This window comes from Gorilla gorilla, chromosome 9 (assembly GCF_029281585.2).
Source record: "Gorilla gorilla gorilla isolate KB3781 chromosome 9, NHGRI_mGorGor1-v2.1_pri, whole genome shotgun sequence".
Lineage (NCBI taxonomy): Eukaryota > Metazoa > Chordata > Mammalia > Primates > Hominidae > Gorilla > Gorilla gorilla.
Window position 1 is genome coordinate 70,575,564 of NC_073233.2, and position 15,368 is coordinate 70,590,931.

At 50.8% G+C, this 15,368-nt stretch overlaps 4 protein-coding genes and 1 non-coding gene across 5 annotated transcripts; 3 read left to right on the forward strand and 2 right to left on the reverse strand.

Annotated features, from left to right (window-relative positions):
• Positions 1 to 4,741: 4,741 nt before the first annotated feature.
• Positions 4,742 to 7,154, reverse strand: C9H11orf98 (chromosome 9 C11orf98 homolog). The gene is made up of 4 exons (XM_019035899.3): positions 7,054 to 7,154; positions 6,773 to 6,897; positions 5,161 to 5,258; positions 4,742 to 5,084 (listed from the first exon to the last, which is right to left on the reverse strand). Exons 1-4 carry the CDS (start codon positions 7,090 to 7,092, stop codon positions 4,975 to 4,977), a joined length of 372 nt encoding a protein of 123 aa, XP_018891444.1. The 5' UTR covers positions 7,093 to 7,154; the 3' UTR covers positions 4,742 to 4,974.
• A 208-nt stretch (positions 7,155 to 7,362) lies between these two features.
• LOC115936370 (small nucleolar RNA SNORA57) lies at positions 7,363 to 7,511 on the forward strand. The gene has a single exon (XR_004071862.1). It is a non-coding gene; the product is annotated as a small nucleolar RNA SNORA57 (small nucleolar RNA).
• A 75-nt stretch (positions 7,512 to 7,586) lies between these two features.
• On the forward strand, positions 7,587 to 9,020 carry CSKMT (citrate synthase lysine methyltransferase). The gene is made up of 2 exons (XM_004051364.4): positions 7,587 to 7,891; positions 8,348 to 9,020. Exons 1-2 carry the CDS (start codon positions 7,825 to 7,827, stop codon positions 9,001 to 9,003), a joined length of 723 nt encoding a protein of 240 aa, XP_004051412.1. The 5' UTR covers positions 7,587 to 7,824; the 3' UTR covers positions 9,004 to 9,020.
• Positions 9,021 to 9,385: 365 nt separating this feature from the next.
• On the reverse strand, positions 9,386 to 13,212 carry LBHD1 (LBH domain containing 1). Its single transcript, XM_055354320.2, is given in 4 exon segments — positions 9,386 to 9,633; positions 9,636 to 9,701; positions 11,585 to 11,747; positions 11,826 to 13,212. Coding segments are annotated over 4 exon segments (627 nt in total). The 5' UTR covers positions 11,976 to 13,212.
• Positions 13,213 to 13,229: 17 nt separating this feature from the next.
• Positions 13,230 to 14,321, forward strand: UQCC3 (ubiquinol-cytochrome c reductase complex assembly factor 3). Its single transcript, XM_019035898.4, has 2 exons — positions 13,230 to 13,806; positions 13,894 to 14,321. The coding sequence occupies exons 1-2, from the start codon at positions 13,573 to 13,575 to the stop codon at positions 14,053 to 14,055; spliced, it is 396 nt and encodes a 131-aa protein (XP_018891443.1). The 5' UTR covers positions 13,230 to 13,572; the 3' UTR covers positions 14,056 to 14,321.
• Positions 14,322 to 15,368: the final 1,047 nt, after the last annotated feature.

A 15,368-nucleotide genomic window follows, 5' to 3' on the forward strand; every position in this document is an offset into this window, starting at 1 on the left:
AAACAACTTTAATACTTCTCGTTATACTTAGAATAAAATTCATATTCCCTACTGGCCCTACTTTTCTTTTTCTTTTTCTTTTTTTTTTTTTTTTTTTTTTTGAGTCTCGCTCTGTCGCCCAGGCTGGAGTGCAGTGGCGCGATCTCGGCTCACTGCAAGCTCCGCCTCCCGGATTCACGCCATTCTCCTGCCTCAGCCTCCCGAGTAGCTGGGACTACAGGCGCCCGCCACCGCGCCCGGCTAATTTTTTGTATTTTTAGTAGAGACGGGTTTTCACCGTGTTAGCCAGGATGGTCTCAATCTCCTGACTTCGCGATCTGCCCGCCTCGGCCTCCCAAAGTGCTGGTATTACAGGCGAGAGCTACACTCAACTTCTAACAGTTCCTAGAACACAGTAAGTTCCTTTTCCCTGTTAGGCACAGACAGAACAAAACTATGAAGGATTGAGCATGCCAAGCCGTTGAAAATGTCTTTCTTTTTCTTTCCTATCTCCTCCTCTCCTTTCCTTACTGCATCTGAACACAGTTCAATTTCTTTTCGTTTTTTTTTTTTTTTTTTTTTTTTTTTGTTTTTGAGATGGAGTCTTGCTCTGTCTCCCAGTGCAGTGGCGCGATCTCGGCTCACTGCAAGCTCCGCCTCCCGGGTTCACACCATTCTCCTGCCTCAGCCTCCCAAGCAGCTGGGACTACAGGCGCCCGCCACCACGCCCGGCTAATTTTTTTGTACTTTTAGTAGAGACGGGGTTTCACCGTGTTAGGCAGGATGGTCTCGATCTCTTGACTTCGTGATTCGCCAGCCTCGGCCTCCCAAAGTGCTGGGATTACAGGCTTCAGCCACCGCGCCTGGCCTTCGTTTTTTTCGTTTTTTTTTTTTTTGTTTGTTTGTTTGTTTGTTTTTGAGACAGAGTTCTCGCTCTGTCGCCCAGGTTGGAGTGCAGTGGCACAATCTTGGCTCACTGCAACCTCTGCCTTCCAGGTTCAAGCGATTCTCCTGCCTCAGCCTCCTAAGTAGCTGAGACTACAGATATGTGCTGCCACACCCAGCTAGTTTTAGTATTGTTAGTAGAGACAGGGTTTCATCATGTTGGCCAGGCTGCTCTAAAACTCCTGACCCCAAGTGATCCGCCCACCTCAGCCTCCCAAAGTGCTGGGATTACAGGCGTGAGCCATCACAACCGGCCAGTTCAATGTCAAAAGAATACTTTTCCTGTGTTTAAAACTGGACATTAGCCGGGCGTGGTGGCTCATGCCTGTAATCCCAACACTTTGGGAGACCGATGCAGGTGGATCATTTGAGCCCAGGAGTTGGAGGCCAGCCTAGGCAAAATGGCGAAGCCATGTCTACAAAAAATAAAAAATGGCCAGGCACGGTGGCTCACACCTGTAATCCCAGCACTTTGGGAGGCCGAGGCAGGCGGATCACAAAGTCAGGAGTTTGAGACCATCCTGTCCAACATGGTGAAACCCTGTCTCTACTTAAGATAAAAAAAACTTAGCTGGGCATGGTGGCGCATGCCTGTAATCCCTGCTACTCGAGAGGCTGAGACAGGAGAATCGCTCTAACCCGGGAGGCAGAGGTTGCAGTGAGCCGAGATCATGCCATTGCATTCCAGCCTGGGCAACAGGGCAAGAATCCGTCTCAAAAAAAAATAAAATAAGGCCGGGCGCAGTGGCTCACGCCTGTAATCCCAGCACTTTGGGAGACCAAGGCGGGCAGATCACAAGGTCAGGAGATTGAGACCATCCTGGCTAACATGGTGCAACCCCATCTCTACTGAAAATACAAAAACAGCTGGGCGTGGTGGCGTGCACCTGTAATCCCAGCTATTCGGGAGGCTGAGGCAGGAGAATCGCTTGAACCTGGGAGGCGGAGGTTGCAGTGAGCCGAGATTGCGCCACTGCACTACAGCCTGGGTGACAGAGCAACACTCTGTCTCAAAATAAATAAATAAATAAATAAATAAATAAATAACTTTGCTGGCCATGATGGCATGCGCCTGTAGTCCCAGCTACTGGGGAGGCTGAGGCGGGAGAATGGCGTGAACCCAGGAGGCGGAGCTTGCAGTGAGCTGAGATTGCGCCAGTGCACTCCAGCCTGGGGGACAGAGCGAGACTCAAAAAAAAAAAAAAAGAAAAGAAAACAAACAAAAACCACTGAACATTAAGTGAAATATTGCACACGGAAAACAACTGGACATAATAATTTTTTTACTAGTGAAATTGCTCACTCCAAGTTCTTAGGCAGGGAAAGTAATAGGTGAGTCTGGAATATATTATTGTGCCAGAAAGCAATGAAGTGCTCAAATACTGTGGTTGTGTCATAAGGACTTAGGGACCAACTTGAAGAAGCTATTATTTGCCAAACTTGTCATAATTTCAGCATGAAAAAGTGTTAGCAATAAATTATAACATTGGAAAAAATCTGTAAATTCATAGTGATAATAAAAAAGGGGCAGGGCTCTTCTTTTTTGTTGTTGAAAAGTCTTGCTCTGTCACCCAGGCTGGAGTGCAGTGGCACGATCTCGGCTCACTGCAACCTCCCCCTCCCGGGTTCAAGTGATTCTTCTGCCTCAGCCTCCCAAGTGGCTGGGACTACAGGTGCAGGCCACCACACCTGACTAATTTTTTGTATTTTCAGTAGAGACGGGGTTTCACCATGTTGGACAGGCTGGTCTTGAACTCCTGACCTCAGGTGATCCCCTGGCCTCAGCTGCCCGTAGTGCTGGGATTACAGGAGTGAACCACCATGCATGGCCTGGGCTCTTCTTTATAGAATGTCATAGGAATAATATGAATGAATGAATGAATGAATGAATGAATGACAGTATTGGAAAATCACCATTTTGTAACACAGTAATAACTAATTCAGGTAATGATCATCATGGCTACTAAACCATTGGGTGGGCCAGGCACAGTGGCTCACACCTGTAATCCCAACACTTTGGGAAGCCGAGGTGAGTGGATCATTTGAGGTCAGGAGTTCAAGACCAGCCTGGCCAATACGGTGAAACTCCGCCTCTACTAAAAATACAGAAAAATGGCCAGTGCAGTGGCTCACACCTGTAATCCCAGCACTTTGGGAGGCTGAGGTGGGCAGATCACCTGAGGTCAGAGTTCGAGACCATCCTGGCCAACATGGTGAAACCCTGTCTCTACTAAAAATACAAAAATTAGCTGGGCGTGGTGGCAGGCGCCTGTAGTCCCAGCTACTCAGGAGGCTGAGGCAGGAAAATCCCTTGAACATAGGAGGCGGAGGTTACAGTAAGTCAAGATCGCGCCACTGCACTCCAGCCTGGCGACAGAGCAAGACTCCGTATCAAAATAAAATAAAATAAAATAAAAATACATATTAGGTATTTAATCAATGTTAAATGTCTTAGCTGTGATTACAGTATTTTGGCTACATAGAAGGATGTCCTTAGGAGTAAGGTTTCATGTTGTCTATATTTGACTTTCAAAGGATTTCATTCAATAAGGACAAGAAAAATGCAGATACAGAAGTGTAGCACAATGTTAACAACTGGTAAATCTAAGTAGAGGGCATATATGGGGGCTCATTTTACTAATCTCTTCTCTTTACTGAAAGTTTTTTTTTTATTATTATTACACCAGTAATCCCAGCACTTTGGGAGGTTAAGGTGGGTGGATCGCTTGAGTCCAGGGGTTTGAGACCAGCCTGGGTAAAACTCCATTTCTACAGAAAATTTTTTAAAATTAGTCAGGGGTAGCCGGGCACGGTGGCTCACGCCTGTAGTCCCAGCACTTTGGGAGGCCGACGTGGGAAGATCACAGGGTCAGGAGTTCAAGATCAGCCTGGCCAACATACTGAAACCCCGTCTCTACCAAAAAATACAAAAAATAAGCCAGGCCTGGTGGCAGGCGCCTGTAATCCCAGCTACTCAGGAGGCTGAGGCAGAATTGCCTGAACCCGGGAGGCAGAGGTTGCAGTGAGCCGAGATTATGCCATTGCACTCCAGCCCGGGCTACAGTGTGAGACTCTGTCTCAAAAATAAAAATAAAAATTAAAATAAAATAAAATAAATATATATATATAAATTAAAATGAAAACATAATGCAGCAAAAGAAGTAAGACAGAAGAGGTAAGGTGTCTTGCCTACCTTAGTCACACAGAGGCAGTGGCAGAACTGGTATCAGGACCTTTACCTCTGCTATCCCTACAATTATCTATCTATATTTTTCGAGACAATGGCTCACTCTGTTGCCCAGGCTGGAGTGCAGTGGGACAATCTTGGCTCACTATAACCTCAACTTCTCGAATAATCTGTCATAAATGGAAAGTTAGAGTATCACTCACTAAGGAGGCAGATGAGATCACAGCACACTACAGCCTTGAGTTCCTGGCCTCAAGCAATACCCCGGTAGGCAATCTCCGCCTCCCGGGTTCAAGCGATTCTCCTGCCTCAACCTCCAAGTAGCTGGGATTACAGGCGTGCACCACCACGCCCGGCTAATTTTTTGTATTTTTAGTAGAAACGGGGTTAGCCAGGCTGGTCTCGAACTTGTGACCTCAGGTGATCCACCTGCCTCGGCCTCCCAAAGTGTTGGGATTATAGGCGTGAGCCACTGCACCCGGCCAGGCACCACCACTCTTGAGGGCAGAGGCTGGCATCTTGTTGCATTTGCACAAGGAAGCTGTGGGTACTGCTTCCTCACTGTCTTGTTTCCATACTCACCAATCTTTTCATGACCCATCCCCATTCCTACATTTAATCACACACATCTCAGAGTGCTAGGGCTTTATTACAAATGGAGTTGACTGCTAGAGAGGCCCTTCTCCAATCTTTCTTCTGTACCTTCTTCCCTCCCAAAGACATCCCTCTAGGGGAGGTCAGTAGGCCATTAGGTAGGAGGAAATCTGGAGAGTGAAAAGGGGCCTTGCTTTTGTCAAAGTCCTCTGAAACAACCACTGAGTCTGAAGGCTGGCTCCAGTTGAGAATCTTCTAGTGGAAGAGGTTTAGCTCTCATCTTCAAGGTCCTTCATTTCTACATCCTGGGGGGCTTTTGTCTTCTTTTGCCTTTTGAGCTGTGGTTCACTAGTCCTGGCTGGCTTTGAAGGGGCTTCCACTGAGTAAAGGGAAGAAGGAAGTATTAACCCAAGTAAATCCAGGATTCCCCTCACCCACCTCTGTCCCAGCCTCACCTTCCATGGCTGTCTTCTCTTTCTGGGCAAGCCGGATCTGCTGGAGGAGTTTTCTGCGCTTCTTCCCTGACAGCGTAATGTTGGCACGTGCACTGGACCTGATGGGTAAGTGGAAATAAAGAGAGCTAGGTTAACCTGAACCAACTGAGGTCACACAAATAGTTCTGGCTATAGAAAAAGTATTAAATAGGCTGGGCGCAGTGGCTCATGCCTGTAATCCCAGCACTTTGGGAGGCCGAGGCAGCTGGATCACGAGGTCAGGAGATTGAGACCACGGTGAAACCCTGTCTCTACTAAAAATACAAAACATTAGCTGGGCGCAGTGGCGGGCGCCTGTAGTCCCAGCTACTCGGGAGGCTGAGGCAGGAGAATGGCGTGAACCCAGAAGGCGGAGCTTGCAGTGAGCCAAGATCGCGCCACTGCACTCCAGCCTGGGCGACAAAGCGAGACTCCGTCTCAAAAAAAAAAAAAAAAGGAAAAGTATTAAATAAATATAATATAAATAGTAATAGAAACCCTAAATATTTACATTGAAGAAGCTAATGAAAGGACATAGATCGCGGGCGGTGGCTTATGCCTGTAATCCCAACACTTTGGGAGGCTGAGGTGGGCGGATCACCTGAGGTCAGGAGTTCAAGACCAGCCTGGCCAACATGGTGAAACCCCGTCTCTACTAAAAATACAAAAATTAGCCGGGTGCAGTGGGGAGCGCCTGTAATCCCAGCTACTCGGGAGGCTGAGGCAAGAGAATAGCTTAAACCCAGGAGGCAGGGGTTGCAGTGAGCCGAGATCACGCCACTTCACTCCAGCCTGGGCAACAGAGGGAGACTCTGTCTCAAAAAAGAGGAAAAAAAAAAAAAAAAAAAGGACACAGAAAGTAATTAATGGGATGGGAACTCTTCCTCAAGACACAGGAGGCCTTGAAACTTACAAGTGAAATCCTATGAGTGCCTTTGGGAAAATTCTTCGAGTTTTATGTGCCTATGTGTGCACTTTTCTGTATGTAAAAATAAGTTTACTTATAAAAATCTATGTGAATGTATAACATTACTTGGAGAGCGGAGAGCCAACAGATTTCCTGATATTCCTTTTTTTTTTTTTTTTTTTTTGAGACGGAGTCTCACTCTGTCGCCCAGGCTGGAGTGCAGTGGCGTGATCTCGGCTCACTGCAACTTCCGCCTCCCAGGTTCAAGCAATTCTCCTGCCTCAGCCTCCCGTGTAGCTGGGACTACAGGTGCCGGCCACAACGCCTGGCTAATTTTTGTATTTTTAGCAAAAACGGGGTTTCACCATGTTGGTCAGGCTGGTCTCGAACTCCCGACCTCAGGTGATCCGCCTGCCTCAGCCCCCCAAAGTGCTGGGATTACAGGTGTGAGCCACCACCCCCGGCTTTCCTGAGATTCTTAACAGAATCCAAAACCCAAAGAAAGGTTGTCTGCTACAGGTATTGTGAGAGGCTATCAGAGCGTAGGAACTAACAGCCGACAGACATTCCCCGCATAAGCGTCAGTGCACAAGGAGGTGAGCTGAGAGGTGAAGCTGCTCCGGAGCTCTGCAGGGAGGAAGGCAGACTCGGTGGGGACGACCAACAGGAAGAGGGTCTAGTACTTACGCCCGCTTCTTGAGGTGGTGCCGCGTGATCAGCCCTTGGTCTATCACAGCCCCGACCACCCGGTGCCTCAGACGCCGCTCCCGATTCAACACCCGCCGGCGTTTGAACAGCTTCTTCTTCAGCTCCTGCCGGGGAGAAAGATGCGAATCGATGGAGTGGGCTCGCCGCGATCCGGGGCCCATCCACCAGGCAACCCCGACCCCCCACTGATCCCATCTCATGCGAGATAAAAGGGCTCAGGGACGCTTGAGGAAACAAAGTCGCGGCCCCCACACAGTCACCGTTCGGGGCCGGTTGATCTTTCCCCCCGGAGCTCCCATAGTCGCGATTCCACGCCAGTTCACTGTCCGTACTTCCGCTCAGCGCCGGATCCGCGGGGCTCCGCCCCGGCCTTCCGCGGACCAATCGCAACTCGGGGGCGGGTCCTCGGGCTATATAAAGGAGCTCCGCGGTGCGAAAGGTCTTTTGGAGGGCGGTGAGTTAGTAAGTGCGGTTTTAGCTGTAGTAGCCAGGTTGGGCGGCCGGGAGTGGTGGGGGTGACGGGAGGAGTGGAATTGCCGGGAGGAAGGCTCTGGGCGGGGCCTCAGGACCCTCCTTTTCTTGGCGGGGATCGGGCTTGTGGTACCGCTCCCCGTAATGTACGGAGGAAGAGGGAAAGGGCTCTGGCCCCCTCGGCGTCATGTCTTCGGTGCTGGCGGCTTCCCATCCGCTGGTTCTATCCTCAAGCGCCGGGACACCGGGAATCTCGGAGAAAGACAACCGAGATCCAGCTGGCTCCTCCATCGGGGTGCTCACACTTTCTCATTTGATTTCAGGTCTGCGGACGCTGTATACCCTCTTCCACTTCCCGCTGCAGCCAATAAAGGCCGTTCCTACCATAGTCAGTCTGTGTCCGCGTTCTTTTTTCTGAGACTGCACAGTTCGGGGAAGCTGTACGCCGCCTTTCGCTACGCGGAATTTGCAGATCTTCCCCTGGACCTCAGGCCTCTCCGGCTGGAGTAGGGTGGACGCTTCACATAAGGTTCTCTGGTCGAACTTACCCGAACCTCCAGATGGCCGCGCTGCGTCGAATGCTCCACTTGCCGAGCCTGATGATGGGGACGTGCCGCCCCTTTGCGGGTAGGGAGGTGGGGGCAGAGTGGGGAGGGCAAGGTGGGGGCAGAGTGGGGAGGGTAAAGGTGGGTTCCTCGTGACTCAGGAGTGTAGTCCCTGAAATTGTGATTCTCAAACCCTACGGTGGGCCGTGCGCGGTGGCTCACGGCTGTAATGCTAACACTTTGCCAGGCCGAGGCGGGCAGATCGCTTGGCCCAGGAGTTCGAGACCAACCTAGGGCAACATAGCGAGATCCTGTCTACAAAAAAAATTAACCGGGCACGATGGCGCCTATAGTCCTAGCTACTCAGGAGGCTGAGGTGGAGGCTTCAGTGAGCCATGATTGTGCCACTGTACTCAACCCTGGGTCACAGAGTGAGACCCTGTCTCAAAAAAAAAAAAAAAAAAGACGCCAGTGTGTATATACGACGTTTTTGCAGTGGCGACATAGACCAAGTGACACCCTCCAACCGTGCCCACAGGCTCACTGGCTGATAGTTGCCTGGCGGACCGCTGTCTCTGGGATCGGCTGCATGCCCAGCCTCGTTTGGGCACTGTCCCCACCTTCGACTGGTTCTTTGGATACGAGGAAGTCCAGGGGCTCCTACTGCCATTGCTGCAGGAGGCACAGGCTGCCAGTCCTCTGCGAGTGCTGGATGTGGGCTGTGGGACTTCCAGCCTATGTACAGGCCTCTACACCAAATCTCCACACCCAGTGGATGTGCTGGGGGTGGACTTTTCTCCTGTGGCTGTGGCCCACATGAATAGCCTCCTGGAGGGTGGCCCAGGCCAAACACCTCTATGCCCTGGGCACCCTGCCTCAAGCCTCCACTTCATGCACGCCGATGCTCAGAACCTGGGGGCTGTGGCTTCTTCAGGCTCTTTCCAACTACTGCTGGACAAAGGCACGTGGGATGCTGTTGCCCGGGGAGGTCTGCCTAGGGCTTACCAGCTTCTATCAGAATGCTTGAGGGTTCTAAACCCTCAGGGGACCCTGATTCAGTTCTCAGATGAGGACCCTGATGTGCGACTGCCCTGCCTGGAACAAGGGTCCCATGGCTGGACTGTGACTGTGCAGGAGCTAGGCCCGTTCAGGGGCATCACCTACTTTGCTTACTTGATTCAAGGCTCTCATTAAAGACATTTTAGTAGTCCTGACCCTAGTATTTCTGTGGGCAAGGAGAGGGCTGAAGAACTGTCTTTGCAAGCTATCTGGCTGCAAAGTGAGAATTTGAGTCCTGGCTTCCACATTTACTAGCTGGGTGCCATATTGCTGAATGTTTCTGTTCCCCAGTTTACTCATCTGCAGAGTGAGAATAACTTGGAGTTACGGAGATTACATACAATGATGTGCGCAATATTTAGCACAAAATGAATGCTGAAAAGAGAAGGTACAATTGGGTCATTCCCCAGTTTCAACTAACTAGAGCTCCTAAAAGTAGCATACAGGAACTGAATCAAAACCCCTGCGCTGACTGACTTGTATAATCTAGTGGCCTAACCTGTAAGCCTCATTTTTGTCACCTGTAAAAGGAGATTGTAAGAGGATGGGTATAAGGAGCTTCATAAACCTGGATGAGATATTTGAGGGGGAGGGAACAATACGTACCCTCAAAGCTATTAGGAGGCAGGAGATGGGAATATTCCACAAAGCCGCTTCTACAAACACGGGAGCCTGTTGTTGAGTCCCAAAAGGGACAGTGGTTGGTGGCTTCCAGACAAGCTGTGTCCTCAAGAATCCAACAAGCATCTTCTTCATCCTGGTCCTGCCCCAGCTGAGTCCAGCGTTAAATGTTCTTAAAGGACTTCTAGGGTCCTGTGGGCTCCAAGCCCAGCCTGGGATGGAAGGAAGAGAGGGGAGAAAAATATTACTGATATATTATCAAATTACAAAACTAGGCCAGGCATGCTGTCTCATACCTATAATCACAGCACTTTGGGAGGCCAAGGTGGGCAGATTTCTTGAGCCCTGGCAATAAAGTGACACCCCTAACTCTACAAAAACAAATGAGCCCGGGATAGTGGCACAGGCATGTAGTTCCAACTACTCAGGAGGCTGAGCTGGGAGGACTGCTTGAACCCTGGGAGGTTGAAGCTGCAATGGGCCATGATAAGCTGCTGCACTTGAGCTAAAAATTAATTTCTGTGGTATTTTTTGCTTATAAAAAAATAGAGCAATTATATCACTAAGAGCCTAACCTCGCAGACTCAATTTTCTCATTTATAAAGGGGAAGTACCTTCACTGGGTTCTGAAAATCATGAAGTAAAAGTGTTTAGCATAGTACCTGGTACATAGTAAATGCTCAAAAGAATGTAGCTTCTTGGGAGGCTGAGGCGGGCAGATTGCCTGAGCTCAGGAGTTTGAGACCAGCCTGGGCAATATGGTGAAACCCCATCTCTACTAAAATACAAAAAAAATTAGTTGGGCGTGGTGGCCTGAACGTGTAGCCCCAGCTACTCAGGAGGCTGAGGCAGGAGACTTGCTTGGACCTCGAAGGCGGAGGTTGCAGTAAGCCGAGATCCCGCCACTGCACTCCAGCCTGGGCAACAGAGGGTGACTCTGTCTCAAAAAAAAAAAAAAAAAAAAAAAGCTTCTGTAACAGTACACAGATGGGGCCGGGCGCGGTGGCTCACGCCTGTAATCCCAGCACTTTGAGAGGCCCAGGCAGGCGGATCACGAGGTCAGGAGATCCTGGCGAACAAAGTGAAACCCTGTCTCTACTAAAAATACAAAAAAATTAGCTGGGCGTGGTGGCAGGTGCCTGTAGTCCCAGCTACTCGGGAGGCTGAGGCAGGAGAATGGCACAAACCCAGGAGGCAGGGCTTGCAGTGAGCAGAGGTCATTGCCACTGCACTGCAGCCTGGGGGACGGAGCAAGACTCTGTCTCAAAAAAAAAAAAAACCAAAACCAAAACAAACAAAACAGTACACAGAGATGAAAAAAGTCTAGAAGAGAAGGTATCGAATATGTAAACTATTTTTAGGTAGTTGGTCTTGGGGTAATTTTTTTTTTTTTTTTTTTTTTTGAGGCAGAATCTGGCTCTTGCCCAGGCTGGAGTGCAGTGGTGGGATCTCAGCTTACTGCAAACTCCACATCCCGGGTTCACGCCATTCTCCTGCCTCCCAAGTAGCTGGGACTACAGGCGCCCGCCACCATGCCCGGCTAATTTTTTGTATTTTTAGTAGAGACGGGGTTTCACCGTGTTAGCCAGGATGGTCTCGATCTCCTGACCTTGTGATCTGCCCGCCTCAGCCTCCCAAAGTGCTGGGATTACAGGCGTGAGCCACCGCGCCCAGCCTTAATCTGTACTTTCAAAATGTTTACATTGCTGCAGGAAAAGATAAAATTACCCCAAGACTGGCCGGCTTGGGAGGCTGAGGCAGGAGAATGGCGTGAACCCGGGAGGCGGAGCTTGCAGTGAGCTGAGATCGCGCCACTGCACTCCAGCCTGGGCGACAGAGCGAGACTCAGTCTCAAAAAAAAAAAAGAAGAAAAAGAAAGTACAGATTAAAGGATGGCATCCATTCTGATACCAGAACTGCTCTCTACAATTCATCAACTTTGCCAACTGCCTTTTCTCTCCCACATCTTCACATTTATTGAGCACCTGCTGTGTGCCTGGCACTGCTGAATGCAGGGGCCATAACTGACTTCCATCTTGGCTCTGCCCAGAACATTCAGATCACAGTGGCCCCCTGAATGAGCCACCTCCCTCACCTGGCTCTTCACTTTGGTCTTGGAAGAAGGCCTCAGCGTCCTCCTCCTCACCATCAGTGAGCAGCAGCAGCTCCTCATGGGGCAAATGGAGATCCCCACTCTCTTCATTCACCTCACTGGATTCCACCACAATAGACGGGAGATGGGACTTTTGAGAGAAATCCTGAATAGGGACAGCAGGGAGGTTGGGCCAAATTGGAGGGTAAGCCAGCTGCCAGACACAGGCTGAGGAAGTACTAACCTGAATGTGCTGGTGACCTTCAACCTTGCCAATTTATCCTCTGTCCCAGAGAGGGTTGGGCAGCCTGGGACTTTCTGGATGCTGGGAGGAGCCTGGGCTATTTCTAATCCAAAGCCCATCCTCCTTGCTTTTCCCTGGCACAAGGGCCATGGTGGTGATTCTTAGAGTGCAAGATGATTGAACTCAGAGGAGAGTACTGCTGCCCAGTGCACCCCACAAACTGTTCCTTTAATCTTCTTTGGAGCCTGGCCCCTTAAGCACCGACTGTGCTAAGCGATTATACGCTTTCAGGGGAGGGGAAAATGCCCAAGAGGTGAGATAGGATCTTTATTTCTACTTACTCCCTGGAGACACTGGGATGGCAACAAGGGTAGGAGACAAGGGCACCTGGATTAAAGCCCTGTGGGCCAAGAGTTGTGATAACCAACTTGGAATTTCCTGACTCCTATGCTTACTGATTTTTCCCAACCTGGTATGTTTGTATGTTATTTAATGAATATTTATATGGTGTTTACTCTTTGTCAGGAGCTGTTTTAATTGCTTTACATATAACTAATTTAATTCCTAAAACTGTGAGACAAGTACTGTTGTTACAAGCTTCATTTTCTGATGCAGAAACCGGGGCACAAGGACTTGCCTATAATCAGTCACACAGCTAAGAGGTGTTTTCTTCTGTAAATCAGAATTCAGTATGTTACACGAATCCAGCCTTTTAGTGGTTGAAAACAAAGCAAAACAGCCAGGCGCGGTGGCTCACGCCTGTAATCCCAACACTTTGGGAGGCCGAGGTGGGCGGATTGGGCGGATCACGAGGTCAGGAGTTCAAGACCAGCCTGACCTACATGGTGAAACTCTTTCTCTACTAAAAATACAAAAAATTAGCCGGCCGTGGTGGCGGGCGCCTGTAGTCCCAGCTACTCGGGAGGCTGAGGCAGGAGAATGGCGTGAACCCGGGAGGCAGAGCTTGCAGTGAGCCGAGATCACGCCACTGCACTCCAGCTGGGCAACAGAGTGAGACTCTGTCTCAAAAAGCAAAAAAGAAAACGAAGCAAAACAAAAAGCAATACCAGCCGGGCGTGGTGGTGCACGCCTGTAATCCCAGCTATTCGGGAGGTTGAGGCAGGAGGATCGCTTGGGCCCTGGAAGTCGAGGCTTCAGTGAGCCATGATCGCGCCACTGCACTCCAGCCCTGGGCGACAGAGCGAGACCTTGTCTCCAAAAACAAACAAAACCACGCCCACACACTAACAACAACAACAAAACCAAAAAAAACCCAAACAATACCAAGTGTGTACCATGACGAGAAAAGGAATAGGTTGTTTGTAAAATAAATGTTACAGATAAGTAACTATTACCCATTTCTCCAACCAGTATACTTGACTTTGAGTGTTTGTTCCAGAGTTGAGGGGATGAAGAGGGATGTGTATGTGTGTAGATGCCCTCCATGCGCTGTGTTGAAAACGCGCGGGTGACTGCAGGAAACCACAGAGCACATCTCCGGCCTCTACTGATCGGGAAACGTCGGAAGACAGAAAAATGGGCAATCATAAAACCCACGGCAACCATGAAGACACGCACTCTCCCCCTAGCAATCCCACCCCGGAATTGAGGACACAGGGTCCGCGCGCTCAGCCCTTGGTGCCAGCACTTCTTGGACACCTCAACCCCCTCAGCTAAACCTGAGATCCAGGCGCTCCGGATTCTAAACGTTTCCTCGAGCAGGTCCTCTCTAGCCGGCCGCTTATCTATGGTTTCTGCTATAGGGCGCTCTAGCCTGCGCCAAGGGGTAGTGAGACCGCGCGGCAACAGCTTGCGGCTGCGGGGAGCTCCCGTGGGCGCTCCGCTGGCTGTGCAGGCGGCCATGGATTCCTTGCGGAAAATGCTGATCTCAGTCGCAATGCTGGGCGCAGGGGCTGGCGTGGGCTACGCGCTCCTCGTTATCGTGACCCCGGGAGAGCGGCGGAAGCAGGAAATGCTAAAGGTAGAAGCAACTGGTAGTCCCGAGGATGGGTGGGCGGGTGGAGAGCCCCGGACTGGAGCTCCTGCGAACTCCCCTTCCTGCCCTCAGGAGATGCCACTGCAGGACCCGCGGAGCAGGGAGGAGGCGGCCAGGACCCAGCAGCTATTGCTGGCCACTCTGCAGGAGGCAGCGACCACGCAGGAGAACGTGGCCTGGAGGAAGAACTGGATGGTTGGCGGCGAAGGCGGCGCCGGCGGGAGGTCACCGTGAGACCGGACTTGCCTCCGTGGGCGCCGGACCTTGGCTCGGGCGCAGGAATCCGAGGCAGCCTTTCTCCTTCGTGGGCCCAGCGGAGAGTCCGGACCGAGATACCATGCCAGGACTCTCCGGGGTCCTGTGAGCTGCCGTCGGGTGAGCACGTTCCCCCCAAACCCTGGACTGATTGCTTTAAGGTCCGCAAGGCGGGCCAGGGCCGAGACGCGAGTCGGATGTGGTGAACTGAAAGAACCAATAAAACCATGTTCCTCCACCCAGAATGAGCCCTGCAGTCGACATCTACCAATGCTTAGAAACGCGTGGTCGGTGCTGGGGGCGCGGCCTGGAGCTGCTGCCTGTCCCACCCCACCAGAAGAGGCTGATCCCGATAGGTATCTGACCACATTTTCCTTTTTTTTTTGAGACGGAGTCAATGTCACCCAGGCTGGAGTGCAGTGGCACGATCTCGGCTCACTGCAACCTCCGCCCCTGGGTTCCAGCAATTCTCCTGCCTCAGCTTCCCGAGTAGCCGGGATCACAGGTGCGCGCCACCAAGCCCAGCTAACTTTTGTGTTTTTAGTAGAGACAGGGTTTCACCATGTTGACTAGACTGGTCTCGAACTCCAGACCCAGGTGATCCGCCCGCCTTGGCCTCCGCGGCCACATTTTTTCTTTTTTTTGAGATGGAGTCTTGCTCTTGTCGCCCAGGCAGGAGTGCAGTGGCGCAATCTTGGCTCACTGCAACCTCTGCCTCCTGGGTTCAAGCTGTTCTCCTTACTCAGCCTCCCATGTAGATGGGATTACAGGCGTCCGCAACCACGCCCGGCTGATATTAGTAGTTTTAGTAGAGGCGGGTTTCACCATGTGGCCAGGCTGATCTCGAACTCCTGACCTCAGGCAGTTCACCCGTCTCAGCCTCCCAAAGTGCTGGGATTAGAGGCGTGAGCCACTGCGCCCGGCCAGCCACATTTTCAAAACAGGTCATGTGGTGTCAGGTTGGAGTGTACTTCCAGGGATAACCGTGGGACATTCTTGAAATCTGAACTATCCTGGGAAGTCTTGAAGTAATGGATGCCTATAGTGGACACTCAGGACTCCTGTCCTTGGAGCGAGATTGGAGGGGCATCTAGCACTTAACATATGCCACAATGCTTTCTGTGGCCATTATTTAACCTCTGGTTAAACAAGCTTAGGAGGCTGACTTACTAGTAGTAAAAGGAGTGTGCTTTGAGTCACAGATCTTGGTTCAACTCCAGCATGTTACAAACCTCAGCCCTGTTCTATGAAAGGTCATAACTACGAGGATTATTGTAAAACATTAATTTAGA

What these genes read in the sequence shown, in the direction of transcription:
- UQCC3 (XM_019035898.4), top strand. Translation starts at nt 13,573, where the DNA reads ATGGTTTCTGCTATAGGGCGCTCTAGCCTGCGCCAAGGGGTAGTGAGA. An exon ending in GGAAGCAGGAAATGCTAAAG is followed by an intron (nt 13,807 to 13,893) that starts GTAGAAGCAACT and finishes TCCTGCCCTCAG; the next exon opens with GAGATGCCACTGCAGGACCC.
- C9H11orf98 (XM_019035899.3), bottom strand. Translation starts at nt 7,092, where the DNA reads ATGGGAGCTCCGGGGGGAAAGATCAACCGGCCCCGAACG. An exon ending in CACCACCTCAAGAAGCGGGC is followed by an intron (nt 5,259 to 6,772) that starts GTAAGTACTAGA and finishes CTTACCCATCAG; the next exon opens with GTCCAGTGCACGTGCCAACA. An exon ending in AGAGAAGACAGCCATGGAAG is followed by an intron (nt 5,085 to 5,160) that starts GTGAGGCTGGGA and finishes CCCTTTACTCAG; the next exon opens with TGGAAGCCCCTTCAAAGCCA.
- CSKMT (XM_004051364.4), top strand. Translation starts at nt 7,825, where the DNA reads ATGGCCGCGCTGCGTCGAATGCTCCACTTGCCGAGCCTGATGATGGGG. An exon ending in GACGTGCCGCCCCTTTGCGG is followed by an intron (nt 7,892 to 8,347) that starts GTAGGGAGGTGG and finishes CCGTGCCCACAG; the next exon opens with GCTCACTGGCTGATAGTTGC.